This window comes from Pleurodeles waltl, chromosome 4_2 (assembly GCF_031143425.1).
Source record: "Pleurodeles waltl isolate 20211129_DDA chromosome 4_2, aPleWal1.hap1.20221129, whole genome shotgun sequence".
NCBI classification, from domain to species: Eukaryota; Metazoa; Chordata; class Amphibia; order Caudata; family Salamandridae; genus Pleurodeles; species Pleurodeles waltl.
This window is the reverse complement of record NC_090443.1, coordinates 610,731,420-610,743,561: the sequence shown is the minus strand read 5'-3', so window position 1 is coordinate 610,743,561 and position 12,142 is coordinate 610,731,420. Positions and strand designations below refer to the sequence as shown.

The 12,142-nt window shown below is 46.4% G+C and overlaps 1 protein-coding gene across 1 annotated transcript in view; it reads right to left on the bottom strand.

The window, feature by feature from the left end:
- SLC30A7 (solute carrier family 30 member 7) overlaps positions 1–12,142 on the bottom strand; it is a 156,563-nt gene that overhangs the window by 117,210 nt on the left and 27,211 nt on the right. Inside the window, exon 4 of the mRNA XM_069232181.1 lies at positions 5,163–5,250. Coding sequence (XP_069088282.1) covers positions 5,163–5,250 — 88 coding nt within the window. The remainder of the gene's footprint in view (positions 1–5,162; positions 5,251–12,142) is intronic.

The following is a 12,142-nucleotide window of genomic DNA, read 5'->3' as shown; positions in this document are numbered from 1 at the left end:
CGAAGTGCACGGATTCAACATTTCGCACAGACCACAGATCCCCGACTTCGCGCATCGGCTTGTTTTCACTCTTCACCAAAGGTACTGTACTTGGGGGTCTACACGACTCCGTGTCCGGCACCGCTGGTGTCGGCTTGTTGGGAACGACTCCGTCACGACGCTGTGTTAACATCTCATCGAAGCATTTTTGTTTCTAAGCGCTATTTTTGAGTTTAATCTTTCAAAATTCATAGCTTGACTTGTGTATGTCGGATTTTTGTCTTTTTGGTCTTGTTTTGTTTAGATAAATATTTCCTATTTTTCTAAACCGGTGTTGTGTCATTTTGTAGTGTTTTCATGAAGTTACTGTGGGCCTCATTATGACCCTGGCGGGCGGCGGAGGCCGCCCGCCAGGATGCCGCCCTCCATTATACCGCTCCGCGGTCAGAAGACCGCGGAGGGTATTATGAGTTTTTCCCTGGGCTGGCGGGCGGTCTCCAAAAGACCGCCCGCCAGCCCAGGGAAAAACTTCCTTCCCACGAGGATGCCGGCTCGTAATCGAGCCGGCGGAGTGGGAAGGTGCGACGGGTGCTACTGCACCCGTCGCGTATTTCACTGTCTGCTATGCAGACAGTGAAATACTAGCGGGGCCCTCTTACGGGGGCCCCTGCAGTGCCCATGCCATTGGTATGGGCACTGCAGGGGCCCCCAGGGGCCCCACGACAATCCCTACCGCCATCCTGTTCCTGGCGGGCGAGCCGCCAGGAACAGGATGGCGGTAGGGATTGTCAGAATCCCCTCGGCGGCGCAGCGAGCTGCGGCGCCTTGGAGGATTCTTACGGGCAGGGGAAAACCGGCGGGAGACCGCCGGTTTTCCCGTTCTGACCGCGGCCAAAGCGCTGCGGTCAGAATGCCCAAGGGAGCACCGCCGGCCTGTCGGCGGTGCTCCCGCCCCCGTTGGCCCTGGCGGTTCTCTACCGCCAGGGTCAGAATGAGGGCCTGTGTGTGTTGGTACAAATTCTTTACACCTAGCGCTCTGAAGTTAAGCCTACTGCTCTGCCAAGCTACCAAGGGGGTAAGCAGGGGTTAGCTGAGGGTGATTCTCTTTTACCCTGACTAGAGTGAGGGTCCTTGCTTGAACAGGGGGTAACCCGACTGTCAACCAAAGACCCCATTTCTAACAGATAGCAAAATGGTCTGAATAGAGCCTGACGTGGCCGCCAGGACAAGCTTCTTCACCTTTCCAGGACAATAACGAAATACTAGACTTGGCCGTGCAGATGAAAGATACTAACACCCAGCTGGATTCAGGGGTGATTTTGGAATGGGCTCAGACAGCGCTGTGCCTTCTAGGCAATGCTAATGGTGCAATGTCACCGAGCGCCACCAGTCGTTTATTAAGCACATTGACCTGAGACTTGCAGATTTGGCCTCCATCGATGCAGGTTCCTTAGCAAATAGTCTACTCTTCGGAGATAAGTTAGTTAAGGACCTAGGCAAATACATGGCCATGTTTTCAGCCCTAGACAAGGCCCAAACATCCATGAAGCAAATGTTCAACAGTGACCTTTCTGCGAGGGCCGGGCGCTTTTGAGGCAGTGCCAGGCGTGGATTCAACGAGGCTTCCAGAGGTTTCTTTCAGAGAAGCAAAGTATCATCGTACTATTCTTCTATCTTCCACTCTGCTCGTAACAAGGGAGGTCGCAAATGTGCCTACAGAGGTGGATATCGTGGAGAGACCCATGTCTCCGATGCCACCTATTCAGGTAAGGTTTATTTCCTCATCAGAGGTTCAGTTGGGAGGGCGGGAGGAGAGAAGATATTATCTACAAAAATGGGAGAACATTACCTAGGACCCATGGGTCCTTTAGGCAGTTCAAGGGTTCAGTCTGAAAATGTACTCTCTTCCCTTTCAGGAGAATCACCCCTCTCCTTCTTTGGTCCCCAAACAGAGAGCAATTTCATATATGAGGAAATCCTCTCTCTGCTCCAAAAGGAAACAATAATCCAATCTTCTCTCCACCCTCAAGGGTTTGTCAGTACAATATTTTTAGTACAGAAAAAGGGCAGGGAAGGCTCCCGCCTGGTTCGGAGTCTCAGACAATTAAATTCCTGGATAGTGTACGGCCACTTCAAGATGGAGGACATTCATCTGCTTCGAGATCTGTTTCAAGAGGGAGGCTGGATAGTGCATCTCGATCTCTCAGTTCCCATCTTCTTCCCTCCTCGTCTGCAGTTTCTCCAATTTTACTGTCAGCACCAATGGCACGAGTTCACCGCCCTGCCCTTTGGCCTTTCATTAGCCCCAAGATGTGTCACCAAATTACTGCGGCCAGTCGTGCAATACCTCAGAGAGAGAGAGAGAGAGAGATAGAGAGGGGGGTAAGATGAATCATTTACCTAGATGTTATTCTTATAATGGGGCAAAGCAGAGAAACAATTCTTCTCCATCTTTTTGGGGCGGTCCTCTTACTTCAAGACATTGGATTTCATATTGACATGGAGGTGTTGTTAACAACTCGGTTGCAGATTCTAGAATTCTTAGGCTTCCAAGTTTACTCAATCAGAGCCCAACTTCAACTACCATTGGCGAAGCAGGTTTCCATCAAGAAAGAGTTTAGGAAAGTCCTTGCCTCGATGACTATATAGTTGAGGATCTTGGCACATCTGGCAGGTCTCTTGGCCAAGTAGGTCTATTGGCCTCTTACATTAAGACTATTTTTCCAGGTCCTCTCATGACCGAGATCTACAACAATTGAAGATATTGCAGCTTCGGAAGGGACTGGTTTCCTCAGAGCAGACAGTGCGATCACAGGAAGCCAGGACAGAGATGTCCTGGTGGTTCGACCATATGATGCATGGAACGTCAAAGCCATCTTTGCATTGATTCCAGAGGTGATCACAGAATCAGATGCCAGCCGGTGGGGCTGGGGGATCTTGATATTGTTCAGTGGAGACAGGGGCAGGTGGTCCCCGGACGAACTTCGTTATCACATCACAGTCGTGAACTGTTAGCAGGAGCATTTGTGATCAGATCCCTTTACTCTCGCAAGGTGAATTGTTGTAGTCTCCTGAGAATGGACAATGTGTTGGCGGTTCGGTACATAAACCATCTAGGTGGGGTGGGAACGAAATCCCGTCTACTAGTAGAAATTGTGAAGGCTTTCTGGCATTATTGCCTCAAACACCAAATCTTGGTGACGGCGGAGTATATTCTGGGTCGCTCCAATGCAAAAGCAGACTGGAACTCTTGTTTCCTGTGTGACTCCAGCGAATGGAGACTTCATCCCCAAATCTTTCAGGCACTGAACCTACATTGGGGTCCGTGCTCAATAGATCTGTTCACCTCTCAACTGAATACCCAACTTTCAGTCTTTACAGCTGGAGACCAGATTCCCTGGTGGGATGAGTTCAAATGTAATTTCCAATCTTGGACAACGGGTTCCTCTATGTGTTACCTCCCTTTTCCATGATTCAGAGGGTACTTTTGCAGGTGAGGCGACAGGCGGCGGAAATGGTCATGGTGACTCCTTGTTGGAAAGCCCAATCATGGTTTCCATTTGCAATGTCATTGACCTGCGATCCGCCAATTCGTATCCTTTCCTGTCCTGATCTCTTGCCCATCCTTTGGTGATGCAGGGTCTCTTGTCCCTCATGGCGCGGAGACTTTCCAGCGACGATGCCAGGTGCAAAGAGTTTCCAAAAAGCAAAGTTCTTCTAGTCACAATCGTGTTCCACCTCTCTTCACAAACGATACAAAGCAGCCTGGCGCCAACGGGTTCATTGGTGTAAAGAACGGGGTGTTAATTCCTTGTGGGCAGGAAGTCATATGATTGTGAATTTTTTGTCCGACCTCACTATTCAGGGCTAGGCATACAGGACAGTTAATAATTTCCATTCAGCTATTTCTGCAGGACATCCGCATTTACATGGAAGACCTGTGGGTGAACATCCCTTAGTCTGCAAGCTCCTTAGGGGAATCAAGATGCTTCAAGCCCCTCATCCCAAATATTCTGTATTGTGGGATGTTGATGTCATATTACAATTTCTCAGAGCATGGCCGGCCAATGAGGATCTCTCCCATAAGCAACTATCTGCGAAGTAGACTCTTCTTTTATGCCTCATATTGTAGGCCCATTTCGGATGTGAAAGTATTGGACAGAACAGGCAGAGTCTTTACTCTGTCTGAACTGTCCTTCGCTATCTCATGACGCACTAAAACTGCATCCCGATGTGTCAGCTATCCGGCTTTTTCACATAATCAGAAACTATGTGTAGTTGAATGTCTTAAAACTTATGAAGGGTGTACACGTAAATTTCAAAGAGATTCTGCAAGTCAATTACTCATTTAACTACAGAAACCTTGGACTCAGGTTGTTAGTTCATTCTCGTTGATGTTCACAAAGAAAGAGGAAGGACTATGGTGTCCGTAGTTTATAAAGGGAAACAAGGCCCTTTGATAGACATTGGACTACTGGGGTTCATAGAATAAGCAGTTAAATGTTTGTCAAATGTTTATTGGCTGCTGCTAGTTGATCAGAAAAGAAAGAGAAGCATAATCCTCATCTCCGTGTCCTTAACAGAATCTAAAATTCTTGACGCGTCAGCTGGAAATTATTTTATTGCCACCAAGAAACTCTAGGCGGTGTTGTGCGCATTTAAGTGTCATTTTACATAAACATATCAATGCTGAATTGTGCAGAGAGGTTATATGAATCAGCCTAGAACTTTGAGTCTGACTGTTAAGGGCAGTGAGTAGATAGAAGCAACTTTTATAGTAGAAGGATACAGATCATGAAAGGGCTTGAGTTTCTTCTGAAGGCAAAGCTTACATATTTCAAGCTACTAACAGACTTCTAAGGTGGCATGGATTTCACACAATGCACTTTATCAGAAAAGTCACACTGAGGTGAGCAACCTAAGCAAAGCAGTGACTTCCTGGATAAGTAACACTAATGTGCTCACTCTACTGTACTCTTTTCTACATTTCCAATTCCGGCTTTGCGTCTATTACAAAAGACATTCATTTACCGTTTCCTCATAATAGCATTGAAATCTTAAGTTTTTATAGCACTACAGACTTAAAATCCATTACAGTTTAAGATCTACTAATTCAGCAGCTCTATGGAAACATACTTCAGAAAGGAAAACAAACAACTGAAGTTTAACACATAACAACATACCTCGACTGCTTCAGAGAAAATAAAAAAGGCTGTGAAGATCAGAAAAAGGCCATTTACAAAACCAGCCAGAACTTCTGCACGAACATACCTATGCAAACAAAAAAAGGAAAGAAAAATGGTTAACTCAAATACTACTAGTTATCCAGATTAGGTTGACCCCCTCGGAGAACAGAAATGCACATAGTACTTGTCCTTCTCTTTTGATAGTGTTTCACAACAGGGAAGATTTTTGTATCAGGCCAAGAGTATTCACCATGCAAGTCTGAACAGCAGGGGAAGCCATCAGTCCCTTCTAGGTGGACAACACAGTTTTCACTTCGCAATTTCTCTGGATTAAGATAATTTTTTTCCTTCATTCCCATTCTCTTCTAAAAAAGTGAATATTTGTAGAAGAGGACAGCTAGGGATCTAATGAGATGGTGCCAGAAGGAGATATTTCATAGGTGCACTGGGGATTAGGTGAAGAAGCCGAGGACTGTGTAAGTGATGCAGTCATGATCAAAGATTAAGGACCTGACAGTGTTTGACAGAAGAGTAGTTATGAAACCAGGACCATAAATGTTATAGAGAGTATCCACCATTGTCTGTAATGGTGCCAAAAAAAATCAGCGTTGACTTGACACTCCGGGGAAAAAAGGATATGTATGGTGAAAGGGAGATGTGTAAATAGACACCACTTTCAAATATTTTATATTTAACTTCATATTATATCTCACACTCATCACAATTAATATTAAAGTTTAGTCTTTTTTGAACATCAGAACGGCTCTCTTACTCAGATACCCACACTTCATTTAATTCTCATATATTTTCTAGGGCAGTGTTAGAAATGGGGTCCTAGTTGGCAGAGATATACACCCTTGTCCAAGTAGGGATCACAATCGTAGTCAGGGTAAGTCACAACACAATCCAAGTTATTCTGTGCCCACTCTCTGGTAGCTTTGCACTGAGCAGTCAGGCTTAACTTAGAAGGCAACGTGTAAAATATTTTGTGCAATAAATCATCCAGTAACACAGTGAAAACACCACACAGGTTTAGAAAACTAGATAATATGTATCTGAATAAACTAAGGTAAAAACGATACAAAAAGCAGAAGAGGAAATATCATTTTTACAAAGTTACAACAGTCTCAATCCTTAAAAATAAACAGTTGTCCCTTTGTTACACACAGTACATGGGATGTGTCTAAAATTACGATGCAAAGAGACCGCAGAGGAGGAGATGCATGCAAAAATAAGGTGCTGCGTCTGATTTCCCGACACAGCACAGATGATGTGTTTCTTTCCACAATGCAAGGGGTTTGCGTCATTTTTCAGCGTGCAGTCTTGGTTCCTCATTGCGATGCAGGGATATTTTGACGCCCAGAGATTATGCGTTGAAAATACCTGACGTGCTGGAAGAAGGAGCAGGTGCTGCATCAATCCGGTAGGCGATGCGTCAAGTTTTCCATTGCAAGGAAGGAGCTGGGTCAAATTTCCAGTCGGGAAGCTGGTGTTGCATCATTCTGGTCGGCTGTGTGTGTCGATTTCTCAGCCACAATGCAGGCTTTGCGTCACTTTCTGCAGGCTTTGTGTCGATTTTCGATGCAGAAGGAGTTTCTTGAAGAGATGAAGTCTTTGTTGGCCCCGAGACTTCAGAAACAGGAGGCAAGCTCAATCGAAGCCCTGGGAGAGCACTTCTGGGGAAGGCAGAGTCCTTCCAGCAAAGTCAGAGGCCAGCAGTGCAACTGAAGGGCAGCAGTCTAGATGGCTCCTTTGGGCAGCCAGGCAGCTACTCTGTCAGGGTGCAGGTGTAGGTCCAGAAGTGTCTGATTTAGTGGGGGTCAGAGACCCAGTGTATATACCCCAAAATGCCTTTGAAGTGGGGGAGACTTCAAAGAGTGGTTTTGAAGTGCACAAGTTCCCCTTACAGCCTAGTCCTGACTGCCAGGGTCCCAGTGGGGGGTTTATCAGTCCTTTGCGTGAGGGCAGAGCCACTGGCCTTTGAAATGTAAGTGTCAGGCCCTCCACCCTTCCAGCCCAGGAAGACTGATTCATTATGCAGATGAATGCAGATGTGACTGAGTGTTCTGTGTTTGTGGTTGTCTGGGTGAAATGCACAAGGGAGCAGTTAACCAGCACAAAACAGACATTGATTGGAGACAGGCTGTAAGGCACAGATGGTTTTAAGTGCACAGAAAAGCTCACTTTCTGGGGGAACTAAGTCATATGATAATAGAGAATCCTGCTTATTGGTGAGGTTGGATTTTATATTACTATTTTAGAAATGCCACTTTTAGAAAGTGAGCAATTCTCTGCACTTAAAATCCATCTGTGCCCTACAGACTGTCTCCAATCCACGTCTGGGCTGGGCCGGTTGACTGCTTCCTTGAGCCTTTCACCCAGACAACCACAAACACAGGATTCTCAGTCACACCTGCACTCATTTGCATACTGAATGGGTTTTCTTGGCTTAAGACTCTTCTTATCATTCCAAAAGTGATATTTCAACTGGTGCTTAACAAATCTTGATCTTAATTTACTCAGATAAATAGCTTATATTTTTCTAAACCTGTGTGGTATATTTTTGTGGTGTTTTCACTGTGTTGTTGCATGATTTATTGCACAAATATTGTACACATTGCCTTCTAAGCTAAGCCTGACTTTTCAGTGCCAAGCTACCAGAGGTTGGGCAAGGATAATTTGGATTGTGTGTGACTTACCCTGACTAGGATTGTGGTCCCTACTTGGACAAGGGTGTATACCTCTGCCAACTAGAGACCCCATTTCTAACAACGCTTTACTAACAATTACTCTGTGCCCACCTCACATCCATAACAAGAAGATCAGCAGATTAGCCCATGCCTGGGCCCCAACACGTAGGCCTGAGGTGCGAGGACATAAACTGGACAGCCCACAGCTCATGGCTTGAGCAATACACTTTGCCAGCAATTTCTCCTTGCACTGCTCCCGGGCTGTTGGAATAAGGGAGCTGAAACCCATGAAGACTGACTCCCCTGGACTCACAACCCCGATCACCCAGTGCCACTGGTTGTGCTGCAAAGAGTACAAAATGGGCTAATCCTGCCAACATTGTTGGTGCCATAAGGCTTCCCCATCACTGCTGCCTCTTTGTTGGACGTGGGAGCGTGAAATGGTGAAATGTAAGTGTGGGAAGGCACTTCAGGCAGTGGAAGGGTCACACCCACATTCCCCCATTGTGGAACAGATTCTTCTAGAACACTTAGGGAAATTTTATATTCTTAAAGCGATCCTGGATATTAAATCTTCCCTAGTACCTAAGTTGGATGCCCTATTTATCAATGTGGGCCTACTGAGGGCAAACCTTAAAAAACTGAATGATAGTTGATGAAGGCAAATTCACACTAGAGACCCTGTGCCTTTTGGTCACAGACTCAAAGTCACAACTTAAGACTCTACAAGGTGAAGTCACGCATCTCAAGCAGCACGTCAACGATGCAGAGGGATGGTCATGGCGAAACCACAGTAAAATAGTGGGTCCGCCAAAATGCACTGAGGGTCTGAGTAGGGAACTCTTTCTGGAAGACTGATTGGTTCACACAATATTAGGGAGGATGCAAATCCATGTTGTTTGCTTGGGAACATGCTCATAGGGTACCAAGCAGATAGCCTTCTCCAGGGTACCCCCCACCCAGGCTAGTGATGACCCACCTGTTTAATTACCATGACAGAGACCATATACTTGAGGCGACCTAAGCAAACTGCCCTGACAAGTGGAGAAATGTAATGTTAACTTCTCCCTGACTATACCAACGAGGTCCAGAAAAACAGAACTTCCTTTCAAGAAGTTAAAAAAGCCTGCGACGGTTAGCGTTGCGGTATGCATGGATGTTCCCTGCCAAGCTTAAGGTCTCCCTAGTGAGACCACACTGTTTTTCTAATCACCAAAGGAGGTATGGACCCGGCTCAAAAGCAGAGAAGACACACCATCTAGAGAATGGAAGGGCACCAATAACACAACAACATCGAAGGACAGACCACGGTGTAGAGCCAGCGCTGCACCACCAAAAGACCGTCAACGGAACAGACTAGGAAAGAGCCTGCTATGGAAAGGGCACAAGTGTTGGCAGAGATGGAGCAATGGAACCAATCATCATTGCCCTCCACCGGGACACTGAGCCCAGAAAGGACACCAATCGACTATGATGTTGCGGATCTAGCTGTGGCAGACCAGGTACTTCGAGGGGGCCAGAGCTTACCCTCATTGGGAACTGTCCAGTGGTTAAAACCTTCCCCGCTCCTCCTCCACAACATGGGGGGATATTGGTAGCCTCCCACTGTAGCAATGAGGAGGCACTGCCGAGAGTGTGCATCTATGCTCAATGCATGACTTGTGCTGGCAGGGTGACCTACCGAAAGACGGAGGGCACCCGCTAATTCCTTCTGCAATGGGTTCCGACTTGGCCCATTTTGTCATGCACTCAGTGCCTCCCCCCAGGGAAGGGGAGACACTAAGGAACACAACAAGGTGCAGCTGTGAAGTGTCCACTGGCGCATTGGCATGGGCTTGGGAGTTGGGGTGTCATTATAAACAGGTTTTTCTTTTCTTTTATGTATTTCCATCGACAATCTACACTCTAGTGCCCTACACATGGCGGTGGGGAGCTAAGTTTCAGTAGGCCAGGGCACAAGGAAGAGCACCACACATGGTAAAGGAGATGGGGGACTCTGTCAATAACGTGCAAAACCACTACAATATTCTGACGTGGAATGCTACAGGAACGGCCAACAACGTTAAGCACTATAAAGTTCATGTTCGTCTTAGGCAGCACCATATTTACTTGGCCTGTTTGCAAGAGAAATACCTCACTGAAGCTGAACTGGTGAAACTGTGTAAGAAATGCCAGGGAACACTGTTGGGAACCATGTCTTCTAAATATGCTAGAGGGGTGCTGGTGTGGATCACACTGGGAGTTCCCTTCACAGTACAACACTCCTCAACTGACAAGAAGGGTCGATATGTGGTGCTGGAAGGACTACTGGATGAAACACCCTTGTCAGTAGTTGCACTTTATGCCCCCAATACAAATGGCCACCTTCCTCGATAAGCTAGCACCCACACTCCTGACCAACACATTTGCTCCTTGTTTTTGGCACGACGGTTTTATTACTGTTCCAGATATTGACATAGAAAGGTCCACTCTTCCAATTCCAGAAGCCCTAACGAACAAGACATCTCCAACAATGGTCCTAGCATAGGTGAGTTTCCAATACCTAGCAGCTCATGCACCCAGACACGAGGGACTACTCCCACTACTCCGGGTTATATGGCATACACACCAGAATTGCTTTCATATATTGCACAACAGAGTTGGGCATGAAGGTGAAGGGAGCTGAATATCTAGGATGAACGCCATCTGACCAACCACAACCCCCTCTTACTAACTCTAGACTGGTGCAGTCTCCCCAACATATCTACATGGCGTCTAACTACAGAGGTACTTCAAGACCCAGCGTTGCGCTCAGCACTAGCAGAGAAGTCAGAAAATTACTTTTGGTAAAACACTGGCATGCCCTTGGATGTCCTTGTGGGGTTGGAGACTTTTAAGGTGATGTTTAGGGGGCTGTCTATTATCTCAAGTTGTGGGAGTAAAATGACGCTCCAAAAGGAACTGGTGTTCCTGGAGTATAGGATCAGGGAGTAGGAGGTTAACTCTCTCTCGGACCATACAGCCTTCACTCAAATATCCCAAGCCAAACTAGACCACAAAGAAACCCTCTATAGATTATTGGTAATGACTACAGTGAGTACTTGGCCATCAGCACAAGGAAGAAGATAAGGCTTGGCAAATACTCGCCTGGCTACTCCATTCAGAAGCTCCTAGAACCCCTATAGCAGCCATCTACAATTTGCAAGGAAATGTAGTGAACACACAGGCCAAGATCAATGGTACATTTTGGGAATTCTGTGCCGTGGTATACACTGCTTTGAAACCAATGGCAATATATTGAAACTTATTTAGACAGTCAATACATGTTAGCCATTAACCTGTCCCAACACACTGACTTAGATTTCCCACCGGTGACTGCTGTGTGGTAAGACAGGCATTCCTGTGGAATTTTAAGCTACATTCGCTACACAACTGGTGCCCAGATTGCTTCAAGTGTATGAGGCGGCATGAAAGAGAGGGCACCTCCCACCCAATATGAGGGAAGCGGCTCTCACAGTTCTCCAGAAAACCGAAAGGGACTTCTGGTTAGTGTGTTCCTACTGCCCTCTGTCCTTACTGAACCTGGATTATGAAATCCTAGGAAATATACTAGTTAATAAACTGGTTCTGATAGTGCAATCACTAGTTCATCCAGATCAAAATGGGTTAATCCGGGGTCGAAACAGCTTTTTAAATCTGAGTCATTTGGTTAAAGTAATGGGACGGGCGCAATATGCTAGACTTTGCCCCTGAATTGCATCACTGAACATAGAAAAGACATTCAACACCTTAGGGTGGCCGCTTCTCCTTACAGTTATTCGCAGGATGCTAATGGGGCCTAGGATACTATCATGGATAAAATTCCTGTATCTTACCCCTACGGCACGAATGAGAATGGGCAAACTAATCTCTGACCAATCCACATAGAATGTGGCACCTCCCAAGGATGATCACTATCCTGTTATATTGGGGCTAGCTATTGAGCTCTTGGCTTGTGCAGTGCGAGTGAAAGCCCTAGACTGGGGGTGCAGGTGGATGGGAGATGGCACATCATTTTGCTGTACACGGATGACGCTCTGATATATCCTCAGGAGCATGGAGACGCCATTAACCCCTTAATCGCTCTACTTGAAGAATTTGGCAAGGTATCCAGCATCTGGATATTGCCGGGGTCCCAGCAACACGTGCTACCTCCCACCCCTCTCACTTAGGCCCTCAAAACTATTGAATAACTGGTGGCTCACATCTATCATGTAGAAGACGACTTGGTGGCCGCAACTTGGGTAGTGCATTAACTGACCAATTTGA